The sequence below is a fragment of the Schistocerca piceifrons genome, chromosome 1 (assembly GCF_021461385.2).
Source record: "Schistocerca piceifrons isolate TAMUIC-IGC-003096 chromosome 1, iqSchPice1.1, whole genome shotgun sequence".
NCBI classification, from domain to species: Eukaryota; Metazoa; Arthropoda; class Insecta; order Orthoptera; family Acrididae; genus Schistocerca; species Schistocerca piceifrons.
The window spans coordinates 125696238-125711191 of record NC_060138.1 but is presented as its reverse complement, the minus strand read 5'-3'; the positions used below and the strand labels follow the sequence as shown (position 1 = coordinate 125711191).

General features: G+C 43.3%; 1 protein-coding gene across 1 annotated transcript in view; it reads right to left on the bottom strand.

Annotated features, from left to right (window-relative positions):
* LOC124788141 (sodium/potassium-transporting ATPase subunit alpha-2-like) overlaps positions 1-14954 on the bottom strand; it is a 168033-nt gene that overhangs the window by 19463 nt on the left and 133616 nt on the right. The window contains exons 7-8 of the mRNA XM_047255323.1: positions 14160-14377; positions 6912-7066 (exon numbers count right to left, since the gene is read on the bottom strand). Coding sequence (XP_047111279.1) covers positions 6912-7066; positions 14160-14377 — 373 coding nt within the window. The remainder of the gene's footprint in view (positions 1-6911; positions 7067-14159; positions 14378-14954) is intronic.

Below are 14954 nucleotides of genomic sequence, written 5' to 3'. Positions count from 1 at the left end.
CCAGGAAAATCGACTCGCAGAGCTAGCAGAGAGCTGCAAATTCCACAATCAACTGTATGGAGAGTCCTACGAAAAAGGTTAGTTATGAAACCTTATCGTCTGAAATTGGTTCAAGCACTGTCTGCAGCTGATAAGATTAAAAGAATCGATTTCTGTGATTTTATCCTTGCTCAAATGGAAGCAGATGAATCTTTCGTTTCAAAGATTGTGTTTAGTGATGAAGCAACTTTCCACACTAACGGGAAAGTCAACCGTCACAATGTCTGTATATGGGGCACTGAGAATCCGCGGGAAACAACTCAGTATGGACGTGACTCGCCTAAGGTGAACGTTTTCTGTGCCGTTTCAGCCAATAAAGTTTTTGGTCCCTTTTTCTTCGAAGGTGCTACTGTAACTGGACTACAGTATCCAGAGATGTTAGAGAATTGGCTGTTCCCTCAGCTTGAACAGGAAGCACAACAATTCATATTTCAGCAGGATGGAGCGCCACCACATTGGCACTTATCTGTCCGTAACTACCTGAACGTCAACTACCCGAGGCGATGGATCGGCCGCCAGGCAGCCCGTGACAGAGCACTTCATCACTGGCATCCAAGAAGCCCTGATCTTACCCCCTGCGATTTTTTCTTATGGGGGTATGTTAAGGACATGGTGTTTCGGCCACCTCTCCCAGCCACCATTGACGATTTGAAACGAGAAATAACAGCAGCTATCCAAACTGTTACGCCTGATATGCTACAGAGAGTGTGGAACGAGTTCGAGTATCGGGTTGATATTGCTCGAGTGTCTGGAGGGGGCCATATTGAACATCTCTGAACTTGTTTGTGAGTGAAAAAAAACCTTTTTAAATACTCTTTGTAATGATGTATAACAGAAGGTTATATTATGTTTCATTAAATACACATTTTTAAAGTTGTGGTATTCTTTTTGAATCACCCTGTATATCGAGTGCAATATCCTACAAATAAAAGTAGAATTGCAAAATTAAGTGACTAGAGGACTTATTAGTGTTAAAATGAGAGGTTTCAATATAGCAGATAGCTTCATTTATATAAAAAACATGTGAAAATATTGCTTTTGTGGTAAGCAAAATAAAACGAAATTAGTTCAGATGAGTGACTCACATTTATGGCAATTGATGTGTTCAGTTGGACACGTTGATATCTAAAGAGCTCCTGTTCGAATACTCTTCACTATGCCACCTACTGAGTGCTACTGGCAATGCTGTCTGATTTTACTCTGCGAGGCAGTGATTGTGGACCCGCAAAAGTTGTTGGCTGCAGTATATGCAACAACTGATGGGCCGCTGCCGCTAAATCGGAAGCAGGTTACTGTTGTGTCTAGACAAGACAGCCTAGACACAATGAGAGGAAGCCGAAAGGCACGCGCTAAGTTAAAGCAGGATGGCGTGAGGTCTGAAACAGGATACGTAATGAATGCTATAAAGAAAAGTATGTAGCTTCTGGAATACTTACCTTTAATCCATCCTTTTGGTACATCTGGAGATTGTGGCGATACAGGTGAGACTCTTTAGATACATGCAATGTTACTAATGGCGCCTTGCTAGGTCGTAGCCATTGACTTAGCTGAAGGCTATTCTAACTATCTGCTCTGCAATTGAGCGAGGCTTCGTCAGTGTGCATCGCTAGCTACGTCGTCCGTACAACTGGGGCGAGTGCTATCCCGTATCTCGAGACCTGCCTTGTGGTGGCGCTCGGTCTGCGATCACACAGTGGCGACACGCGGGTCCGACATGTACCAATGGACCGCGGCCGATTTAAAACTACCACCTAGCAAGTGTGGTGTCTGGCGGTGACACCACATTTACGATGAGCGTTAATGGCAAAACTGCGGAATTCCCTAAATGCCACAGCTGCGAGCGTATTTACCACAGCCCGTTACCGTCCTGTGGACTTACAAGGGGAGGCCACGACGCCTGGAACGGGGATTTGCTGCAGGCTTCGTACATTCGTAGTACTCCATGAGGACAACAAAATGTGTAAGCAGTAGCGCGTACTTCTCAAGCGTTACTGAGAAAATCGCAAGATAATTTCGGTCGTCAAATGTATACCCCTGCTTGGCCATCTTTTCCATGATGTGGCGGCCGAGTGGCACGATAGCTCAGCATGTTCGATCAGGGGGTTAGCTGCCCTCTGTAATAAAAAACTGACTTAATGGATCAACAACTCCGATTTAGTTTGTACTGCGCGCTTCCGTCCAGCAGATCGGCCGTAACTAGAACTAAGCACCACAGGACCAGCGTAACTGTAACTACCATGTGTAGCTTACATGGAGAAGTTTGTAGAGTGTTATATCGTCGTACCAAGAGTTCTGGGTTCAAATCTCAATAATGACAATTTTTTTACTGTATTATGTGTGAAAGCGTTATTTGGGACAATATGTGTCTGACATATAAAAGGGATGTTTGCAGTTTACAGTACCGTTCTCTAGGCATTTTTCTTTCTCTTCGTTTCTTTGAAAGTGGTAAACCTATAGAGTACATTTATTATTTCGCAAAATGTATAGTCAGAACAGAAGAATAACGAAACACGCAACACCCACAGTGTCATTCATTCAGAAACAAAAGGCTTCACAAAAATGGTTGGATACGAAGAAGTGTGTAAAGCAAATTACATATAACAGTTTCACGCTTAAACAGTGAAGATAAAAAAAGTCGTCAGTGGGCCTAGAAAGCGGATCTTTGGTACGACGACCTCGCTCTGCCAACTCACCCATATGGCGAAACGAGACCTGTAAACAATTACTCACAGATACGCTCTTCTTGTGCTTCGCAGTTCTGATGTTACTTTTTATGAACGTCTACGGCCTTTCTACTGGACGACAGCACATAGCACGATCAGTGTTTTGGTTGATACTCTATCGACGTACAACGTTTGATACCGATTTGAGTATCTGACATCTGGAGGTTTGGGTGCTCAACGCTGTGATGAGATGCAAATCATCGACGAGGCCGCCTGCGTCCTGCCACAAACGCCGGACCCTGTCGTCATTAAGGACTCTCCGCCTAGGCTTCACGCCACAGACTCTCCTCCCTGAATCTCCTCATCGAGCGCAATGCGCTTCCAAATTACTCCATGTTGACTACTAAAAACTTATATCAACCAGTAGCAAGCAGCGATAAATTTCCATGTCAATCACATAAACGAACATTCCCGGCTTCTTTGCCTCCAGCAGCCGGCCGCTGTGGCCGAGCGGTTCTAGGCGCTTCAATCTGGAACCGCGCTGCTGCTACGGTCGCAGGTTCGAATTCTGCCTCGGGCATGGATGTGTGTGATGTCCTTAAGTTAGCTAGCCTAGGGGACTGATGACCTCAGATGTTACGTCCCATAGTGCTCAGAGCCATTTGAACCATCTTTTTCCCTCCAGCAGACCGGCAGAAGTCTCACTCCCGATAGAGTCGCTTGCCGCCTAAACGTTAGAGGTATCTCGTTGCGTCTTCTCTTCTGACGTCACCATCTGGTTTCCAATCACGATGCTCGCTTGCTGCGCGCGCGGGAAATCATTAGCCGTGAGAACCAAAACGACAACAGAAAAATATGCTGTCTACGTGGAGGACACTCTATCGTCCACCCCGCTGTGCGCGTCCAGTAATTACTTGGAAACGGAACTTTCACAATGCCTGCAGATGCGGATATCTGAAGCCAGGCGTTCGTCCATTCAGCACACAGATGCCGAGAGAGTCTGAAAACAGTCATCTTCTGGCATAAAACATTTTGGATGGCTCCTGCCTAGCACTGGGGGCGACCCCTGCGGACTGCTATACACACTGACAGGCTATTGGGCAGTGGAGCCTGCCGGCGCCCGCAGCCATAGCCAGGACCCTTTCGGCGAAGCTGCTGTCTGTCTCTCCTTGCGTGAGGTCCCCTCGTACGGAAAGCGCCGCGCAACCTTCACCTGCTGTACGGACGGCCGGTGCTTCTGGGAACACCTACCTGGCCATCGCCTTCCGAAAACACCTCACGGTAACTCGCTTCTCTCTGCACATAGCAGCAGCAAGACACACCAAGCAAATAATAGACAAACGAAGGAAGGATCCATAACCTCGTGATTAACCAGAGCAACTAAAGTCGAACCCTCTAACTGTTAGACCAAACACACCTCATCAAGCCGGCCGCTGTGGCCGAGCGGTTCTAGTCGCTTCAGTCCAGAACCGCGCTGCTGTTACTGTCGCAGGTTCGAATCCTGCCTCGGGCATGGATGTGTCTGATGTCCTTAGGTTATTAGGTTCAAGTAGTTCTAAGTCTAGGGGACTGATGACCTCAGATGTTAAGTTCTATATGTTCAAATGTGTGTGAAATCTTGTGGTACTTAACTGCTAAGGTCGTCAGTCCCTAAGCTTACACACTACTTAACCTAAATTATCCTAAGGACAAACACACACACCCATGCCCGAGGGAGGACTCGAACTTCCGCCGGGATCAGCCGCACAGTTTATGACTGCAGCGCCTTAGACCCCTCGGCTAATCCCGCGCGGCTAGATGTTAAGTCCCATAGTGCTTAGAGCCATTTTTAACACCTCATCACAATACTGATAAGTAACCCCATAATGATCACAATTATGAATGAGCCGCAGCCTAAATGGATCTGCTATCTTTCAAATGGTGTTTCCATCAGGTTGGTTTGCTACATCAAATCGTGTTTCAAAACTGCGTCTTGTCGTTCTAATATGATGTTCTAATCTGTGACATCCTAATACCAGAAACACACATTGTTTAATGAAATACATGTTTCTAGTGTCTTCTTTCCGTCTGTTAGCCTCATTTTAACTGTGGGAGTGATCTTTCTGATCTTCGCAATCCTAATTATAGGAACTGTGTTTGGTGATTGCAGTGCCATCTGTTTGTATATTTTGTAACTACCATTTCGAAACTTCTGTATAAAAATCTTATAGCTTTGATAATAAACATGCCATTTGATACATTCTTCTATTGATCACTGTATTCATATTATCTAGTTTTAAAATCAGGGAGTCCTTTGTTGGAGAAATTGTAAGCAAAACATGACACCAGTGAAAAAATCAAAATGTTCAAATGTGTGTGAAATCTTGTGGGACTTAACTGCTAACGTCATCAGTCCCTAAGCTTACACACTACTTAACCTAAATTATCCTAAGTACAAACACACACACCCATTCCCGAGGGAGGACTCGAACCTCCGCCGGGACCAGCCGCACAGTCCATGACTGCAGCCCCTAAGACCGCTCGGCTAATCCCGCGCGGCGACGCCAGTGAAAGTACATGACAATAAAAGGATAAAGGTTCCAGTAAACATGGGTCCACAAACCAGATGGAGACATATAATGTAAATTTTTGTATTTCAAATAAATTTATATTAGCTAGGACAGTATTTCGCACGAAACTCATTGAAAACTCGTAACTACACATGCCCACTTACTTCCTCGATGACTCATATCTGAAGCCATGTTTATTGCAACATTTTTCTTTCTATTATCATCTATTCTAGTAGATACGCACGGTATGAGATGACCTTCACCCTCAGTATGAGATTGCATATCTGGGGCTCAAGGTCACCCCCAGTCCCCTCCCAACCAGGTAAGCATGACACACGTGAAGCAGTTGTGTGAGCTATATTAAACGTCACCCAGGGGAATCCCCATCCTAACAACACACCTAGGGCAATTGCATGGGGGATATTCATGCTATACTCAAGGTCGCCCAAGGGATGCCCCATCGTACCAACACACATAGGGCAACTGCACCGGATATATTCAAGGTTATAACGTAACTTGATTCTGGTCACCTTGAACATAACTTGCACAATTGCCTGAGGTGCGTAGGCAGGATGGGAGTTCCCATGGGTGATCTTGAATATAATTAACACAGTTACCTCGACTGCGAGGTGATTCCCGTGGCGGGGGGTGGGGTGGGGGTGGGGCGGGGGGGGGGGGGGGAGTGGAGGGTGACCTTGAATTTAACTACCATCAGAGTGTAACATGTCACAAGGTAAGTAGCTTGACACCAGATGAATAACCAGATACTCAAGGTCAGGATCATCTAGTACACGCCCTGCATATCTACTTACTTTCAGCCTTGTCAGTTTCCCGTATTAATTATGTTACACTCTGTATATCTTTGTTAGTGATGCAATTGGCAATCTATCTTTACAAAGTCTTTCACTCTGCGGTGGACTGGGAGCTGTATTGAAATTTCCACTCAGAATGAGCGCCAGACCGGTTCTCAAACCAGGAATCTCGTCTACCATAGAAAAAATCCTCTTTGTCTGAGCACCACTCACGAACCGATATGGCATATGGTTTTTTCTTAATCTGCAAGTAAGTTCCAAAAAATCACACACTCGCGCTGTGGCTAAGACATTTCTTTGTAGCGTCCTGTGTTTCAGGAATGCAAGTTGAACAAGGTACGTAGCAGAGCGCCTCTGGAGTCTATAAAATAGCAAAGTGATACGGGCAGAACAAAAGTTATAAAAAGGAGTTAAATGTTCGTCCTAGGTAGCTCAATCAGGCAAAAGCACAGTTGACCAAAGATAAGAGTGCGAGTCTGACTGCTGCTGTGGCAAACAGTTTTACTCTGACTAGAAGGTACTACTAAATAATTGAGAGCTGTTGAAGTAGGGAAAGAAGATTAGAATTTAACATTTAGCGAACAATGAGAGCCATCAAGGACTGAACCCACCCTCAGACTGGAAATGAAATCGGTCTTCTATTAAAGGAGCCATCCCGACATTTTCTCTGAACGTTTCAGAGACACCACAGAAAATCTAATTCTGGATGACCCAATGAGGATTTTAACTTACTCCTCCCAAAAGGGAGTCAAGTGCATGCTACGTTCCGATTGACTGTACATCTGAGAACAGTAGTAAGAAACACATACAAGTTTAAGAAGTGAGCAGGACACAAAAAAAAATATTACCTTTGCGAGGACGCTAACGGCGAAAGGAAGCATCTCGGGCGTGTTGGAGGTCAATGTGTATGCAATGGATTTCTTGAGGTTGTCAAAAATCACACGACCCTCCTCCACGCCTGTGACGATGGTAGCGAAGTTGTCATCAAGCAAAATCATGTCCGCTGCCTGGTGAAACAGAAAATAATTTTCGTTCTACAAGCTTATTCCTGCACATATTAGTATGTAAGTCTAAAGTAAACTCTATTTTCTCTTAATTGATATAGATACAGTAAGTACGACGAACTCGAGCAAGGAATAAGTTTCGGATAGTTAGCAAAAAATGTTTACCTTGAGAACAATGATAAAATTAAGGTTTTCTTCCTCATACTTACCATCTGTTGCTTTACTATCTTTATTTTAGGGGTAATTTTATTTTTAATAATTACTTGAAATATCATCGCAAGATTGATGTCAGTAATTCTGGATCAGACAGGAGGATTCTCTGACGTCATGAAAGTAAATACCTTCTCGCACTAATAATTGATTCCGAATACGGAGTTAATTTCATATGAGTATTGTTTTTAAGAGCTTTCACATTTTGCGGGAAAGTAATTTCTTCAATTTTAATTAACACGAATTACCATCAACAAAAGTTTTCCAATATGTAATTATCAATTCTGAAAAGACATATTAGCTGCTTCACTTTGTTTTTATATTTTCGTAAACATGAACTGTAGCATTTGGATCCCCGACGACACATCTGTGGTATATCAGTTTTCATTAAGAAATTCTATTATTTTATGTTACACAACAAATATTAATACATTTCAGTAGTGCAGTAAACGGAAAATTTCTCATGAACGACGAAATTTTCAGAATAAGTGGGAATTTAAGTTTTTTGTTTTGAATCATATTATCTGTTTAAAATGTAGTAGTGGTGCTGGTGTACATTTTTATACACAAAAAATCGTAATTACGAACAATATAAATAAAAATATTAAGATTATTAATTACAATTAACCACTCTTAATTATCATATAGTGAGTAATTTGGTTAATGTTGTATAGAACTGGTACACCATTAACAATTTTATATTTTAAGCAGATTTCTATATTTCGTGGTTCACAGTAAAAGTACTTCGTTTCATACTTTCTTGGAAATTTCGATGTTCATAAGCAATTTTTCGTTTATTACTACCACGACTTCGGTTCGACAGACATGCTGAATGCGAATACCTGAAATAAATTAATAATCATTATGTAACCTAAAATAATCGAATTATCTTTTCTGTTTAATATTAACCTATTTTTGTTCTTCAATGAAATAGAAACGTTTTCTGTCGAGTCACATTAAGGATTGTTTTTCTTTTGGCAACTGCTTGCTGAATTGTTATCGACACTGGAAAAATGAGCTCCAAAGAGAGAATCGCAAAATCTCTTTTTCTGTTATGTATAGGAAGCATCGACAAAAAAAGTGTGGGAAGCATCCACTCGTTATTCATTTAGAACTGACGGGCCATTTCTACTACATATTCGAAGATCAGTGCTCATACCGAAAGACACATAGTTTACAAATTGTATGACTGGACCGCGAAAGTGGCCACTAGTCACTGACTGATTGCCTTCCTGTTGGCTACTGAACCAGTATCTAAAGTCCTTGAACAAATGTAGGTGCTACACTGCAGTCCAGGGACACGAGTTTGCTGAACATTGTAGTCCAATGGGGCGTCATGAAGCAATGAAAGGTCTAATAAAACTCGATTGGTAATCTATCAGGTCCTCCAGATTTATTAACTGCACTCTGGTCCAAAGCGTCCTCCGCCTCTTCAAGCGAGATTTCCTTCGTTAACAAAGTCACTGTTGGCCTGTCAATAGTGTGTGTCACTTAATGTAACACTTCATCCTCTATGGTTCTTTCCCCATAAAGTTGACGAAAATGATCCTGTATGCCTTTCGCTATGGTTGCTCGGCTTGTGTAGAAGCAACCTTTTCGCGCTGTAAGGTATGCGGATAACCAGCAACGACGTTAGCGCATATCCATCACAACGTGGCGCATAAGTAGGAATCTCTGTGACCGTTGGGTTGTGTCGTCGCGAGCGAACTTTGGCGCCTTATAAAGGGTATTTTGTCAATGATAGTACGTGAGTCTCTATGCAGTGTCGTTTTCGTTGTCTGTTCGTTGATGGGAGTAGATGTTCCTGGGCACTGTATAGTAAAAATCCAGTATCTGTCAGTGACACGCTGCCGTGTCCTTCGCAAATGGCATAAGTGTCTTGCAGATTGCTAATTTGGCGCAGAGGAGCCACCACGCTAAAGTAGGGGAGCATCGGGAGTGACGTTGTTCACTGTTGGCCCACAATGTGGCGACTTGCTGACGGCAGTCCAGGTCCGGGAGGTGAGACACTGTGTTCATACCGTCCTAGGAAAAAGGACGCAATGTCTGAGGAGTACAATCTAGCCCAGTCACAATGTTTGGTGGTGCCCAAAAGTGCATAAGAATTAGTAAATCGGTTGTCCAGTGCAGTGACTGTTAATCCTCGAGCACACAGAAGATACGCGATGTCAGTGGCTTCACCGCCCTCACACACTAAAATCGCCTCACCAGTGTCTGCGGGACCACCAGATACCACATAGGTTGCATAATCATAAAAGAGTGCGTTTGTTGCGCTCCTTGCAGGAATGCGAAGTCAACTGCTGTAGCTTGTATTGTTCCTCTCAGAATTTCGATCTTGGAAGGGGAGCTAACGATGTTGATATTCATTGCGGCCAAGCAGTAAGCCTGGCGGCGTGGTGGTTAGGCAGTATGATGGAGGAGAGAAGCTAGCATCATGAGTGACGTCACACCCCACCTACTGCAGTCCTTCCGCTGTTATTGAAACCTCACCATGCCCCAGATTGGGGTCCCGCACGGTCTCAACGTCCTTGGCCCGCAGCGTGGGCACAGAACTCTATTCGTGTTCGATAAGATCGTAGTGGTTGATTTTTGGAAGCCACTGAGTGGCTTTTCGGCTTGCACTGGAACCTTCCTGCTGGTCACAGTTTGCCATAGGGGACTGGCTGATAGATGCCGTCCATCTTGCCATCCATTCTGCAGGACTGGAGTCGGTATCAATGGTGCCAGCCTCATGGTTGGCATCCTGCTGGATCAGTTCGTCTTCCTCCGGCAGGTGGAAGCTACCATGTGCCAACATGGTCCTGCGGTGCTGCTTTTGGCACTTCAGTGAACACTGTTTTCGTTTGTGGCTTTCCGTGTTGGATGATGGCATTGGCTCATGACTCGCCAGCATAAAGGCTTCGGTTAGTATGATAATCCTGCGGTGAGCGGTGCCTATAGAGTTCTGTGGAATGAATGTCAACAGACAGAGTTCTGCCACTGGCCAAGCTGACTAATAGGCCAGGCATTGGTCCACGGAGGGGTGTTCTGGTACTATAGCATCGGTCTGTTGTGTCTGGGCTGGCGGAGATGCTGTGAATGCCACCGCATAAGTTACTGGGAGAACCATTGGCGTCAGTGGAGGTACCATATCCTGTGATGGAAGTCACGTAATCTGACAATGGAGGCTACATGCCTCAAAAAGGATTTAAAGAGAAGGCATATTTATTCCGGTGTTTTTCTTTAGGAAGTACGGATTTTTAAAGCAATTTTGTGTATGAGAAAAGACAGTAATTCCGCGTGGCATATTGAGCAGATCGGTGGCCAAAAACTTGGGTGCATTAGACACCGATAAACTTAGTAGTGTGGCGAGCATTTTCATTTAAGAACTATCCGTGTTTAGCAGCTGTTCAGATTTCGGGAAATATGTTACCATGAACTTGCTAACGTGAATGAAAGGGTTTGTGCATGACTGTGTTAGCATTAGCACGAGCTTGGCAGTGAACTTGCAATTCTAAACTTCAGAATATACCGGCGTTTTGCGAGTATTTCCACCTTTCATTCAAAATTAAGCCCTTTTACCGGTTTTTAGAATAGTTACGTTTTATGCACCCTGGTACGAGTTGCAGTACGTTAGGTTTCTTCTCGGCTTTCCTACTGGCGCTCTGCTGCGACAAGTTTACAGGCAGGCGCTGGTTTAAACCCAGAAAGGAACCGCGCCGCCCCACCTTCCTAATCGGTCTACAGGATTCCGATATAATTGACCGTTAAAGAAGAAAAATAATACCGGTTAGTAGGAGGAAATTGTACAACACACCCTTCTGAAGGAAGAATCTATTTAAAACCTAATCTAAATACTGATGATAATTTTGAAATAGGTAGAATGTAGTGTAATCGCTCACGAGTGTTTCAGCGTCATGATCTGCTTCATCTGGATGCGGCTGTAAGGCGCGTTAACATGGGCTAGAGAAGGCACTGACGGTACAGGGCATGGATCACATTGGAGTGGTGCCAGTTTTGTCTATCAGTAGAACGGGTTTCACTAGGTATGACCTGCACCTCAATAGGTATGGAGAGGGGAGGCTGGCAAAGCTTGTGGGTGACAGTGTGGTGGGTAGTGGTGGGATCACTCATGGAAAAATTCCTATAGTAGTTGGCATTAGTGCTGCACCTTTTTTAGACTGAGGTCAGCTGACAGGTGTACGTGCTTAAACGAAGTCCCTCTAACTAAGGAATCACCTTCAGAGGATGTCATGTTTCCAAGTAGAGAAGGAATTAGCATATTTCATCAAAATGTAAGAGGTATTAGATATAAAGTTAGTGAACTGCCTATAGATGTTGACTCTGAAATTATTGGTATATTGGAGCACGACTTAAATAATTTGACAATTCGGAGGCTTCCTTTACCAGGATACAGATTAGCTGGCTGTTTTTCAAGTAGTTCTTTGCCAGGTGGGGGAGTGGCCATCGTAAAAAACAGTATTCGGGCACGCCACTGAACAGATGTTTGAATATTGTGCAGGGGCAGTTGAATTTAGTGAAACTAAACTTCTAATTTTTGTAGGTTATAGGTCCCCTAACTCTGACTTCAGAGCATTTCTGTTCAAGTTAGAGAGGGTTCTTGATTCACTCTATGGGAAGTACCGGAAATTAATTGTATGTCGTGATTCCAATATAACTTTTGTATGCGATGGTGCAAGAAAAAGGATGTTGACGGATCTCCTAAATTAAAAAAAAATGGTTCAAATGGGTCTGAGCACTATGGGACTTAACAGCGATGGTCATCAGTCCCCTAGCACTTAGAACTGCTTAAACCTAACTAACCTAAGGACATCACACAACACCCAGTCATCACGAGGCAGAGAAAATCCCTGACCCCGCCGGGAATCGAACCCGGGAACCCAGGCGCGGGAAGCGAGAACGCTACCGCACGACCACGAGCTGCGGACCCCTAAATACATATGATCTGATGTAGACTATGTTTTTTCCAACTAGGGTGGAGTGGAACAGTAGCACAGCCATAGACAATATTTTAATTCATTCTTCATTACTAGATGGGCACTGTGTTAGACCATGATGCACAAATTTAACACTAAAATGCTTTTCTTCTTAAACAAAGGTCACATGTAACTAGAAACTATGTAGGAAAGTTAATCCAACAGCAATAGAGAGTTTTTTACACCTTGTCACGGAACAAGAGTGGCAGGATATTAACGGTGCCGATAACATAGATGATAAATATAATGCTTTGCTTAACACATTTCTCATGCTCTTTGAGAGTTGCTTTCCGTTAGAATGTTCTAAACGGGGTACTGGCTGCTATGTAAGGATAATTGATCATTTCATATCACATAATTTGCTATTAAATGTACAGTTTGGCTTTAGAAGTCGTTTAACAACTGAAAATACTACATTTTCTTTTCTCTGTAAGGTACTGGATGGGTTAAACAAAAGGTTTCGAACGCTAGGCAAATTTTTTGATTTAACTAAGGCGTTTGATTGTGTTGATTACAAAATATTGCTCCAGAAGTTGAATCATTATGGAATATGGACAATTGGACAATTGGTTGACCTCTTACTTTAACAACAGACAACAAAAAGTCAAAAAGTCTGAGTGTGGTGTGTGGTACAGTCAAAAAATGGGGAGAGCGGGGGGGGGGGGGGGGGGGTTGCCCCAGGGATCAGTGTGGGGCCACTTCTGTTCGTTGTTCGTTATTTGTATAAATGATATGCCATCTTGTGTTACAAGTAACTAAAATGTTTCTGTTTGCTGATGATACTAGCTTGGTGGTAAAGGATGTTGTGTGCATCATTGGCCTCCTTGAAAATAGTGCAGTTCATGACCTAAGTTCATGGCGTGTCGAAAATTAACGCTAAATCACAGTAAGACTCAGTTTTTACAGTTTCTAACACACATCTGATCAAAATCCGACGTTTTAATTTCACAGAATGGGCATATGATTCATGAAACTGAACAGTTCAAACTTCTAGGTGTTCAGATAGATAGTAAACTGTCGTGGGAAGCTCACGTTCAGGATCTTGTTCAAAGACTTAATGCTGTCATTTTTACTATTCGAACGGTATCTGAAGTGAGTGATCGTTCGACACGAATATTAGTCTTATGTCGTATGGTATTATATTTTGCCGTAACTCTTCCCATTCTAAAAGGATATATTTGGCTCAGAAACGGTCGGTTCGGGCAATAAGTGGTGTAAGTTCACGAATGTCTTGTCGACCCTGTTCACGAGTCTGGATATTCTGACATTGGCCTCTAAGTATATATATATTCCTTACTGCCATTTCTTGTTAACAATATCAGCTTATTCCCAAGAATAAGCGGCTTTCACTCAGTTAATACTCGGTAGAAACTAAATCTGCATTTGCATCGGAGTTCTTTAACTCTTGTGCAAAAAGGTGTACAGTATACTGCTGCATCCATTTTCAATAAGCTATCACTCGAATTCAAAAATCTTAGAAGTAATCCACGCTCTTTCAAATCGAAACTGAAGAGTTTCCTCATGAGTCACTCCTTCTATTCTGTTGAGGACTTCCTTGAAGAATTAAGATGATTCTAATTGTATCGTTGATTGCGTTTACTTAAACTTATGGACGGACTTTTTTCGGGTTCATAAACACTATATTTTTATCTGTTACTACCTTTGTGTTGTAATTTCATGTACTGACACGTTCCATGACGTTGGAGATTTGCTCCTCAATTTGGTCCTACGAAACTCGACGTGTAAATAAATAAATAGAGAGAAGATATTTGGGGAACTTTTGCATACCACTTCATGTGTGTTCTACACTGTCTGAGCAAGTGCTACACGTATAGAGGACGCACAGACATCTACTTGGTGTGGCTGGCGCTCGTATCGAGGGCTGGGCTTGCTGCGGTGCTGTCACCTGCCTGCTTGGCGACGTCTGAGCCGGTCACGCCCATGGCGACGCCGATGTCGGCCTGTTTGAGTGCGGGCGCGTCGTTGACGCCGTCGCCTGTGACGGCCACGATGTAGCCCAGGCGCTGGCAGCTCTCCACGATGCTCAGCTTCTGCGTGGGCGACGTGCGCGCGAACACGAACTCGTCGTACGTGCTCAGGATGTTGTCCAGCTCCTCCGACGACCTGCGCACCACGGCACACTGTGATGACGTATGCCGCATCACGACTCCATCACATTCTCACAAACCCTGCGAACCAGAGTAAACTGAAACGCACCTTGGAGCAAAGCGTAAAATGTGTGAATTTTTAATCATACACATTGACGGAAATAGAAGATGTCTCTAGTTCCATTACAAAATTAAAAAAAAAATGCATACGACAACGATTCATAGCGTAATTGACGATCAACTTTCAGCACCAATTTTTCAGGCGATTTTATCGTATCCGTCGTATTTCCGGAAAATAAATATTTCGAAATGTGAACCAAGTCTGTTTTCATCGAAAGGAACGATGTAAGAGCGCCATTATTGCATCAATTACATGTTCTTGGTATCACAAGTATATTTTCTCTGAATTTTTATATGACAAGCACAAAGAAAAGTGAGGACATGTAACAGAGTGAGTGAAAGAGCCAAGATAACTAGGATTAAAATATTAATTCTTTAGTAATACAAGTAGTTTGAAAAATGTATTTGGCTATATTGTTATTAGTCCTTATTGATTACCTTCTTAACTGCCCTATTCCTATCAATTTGAATAT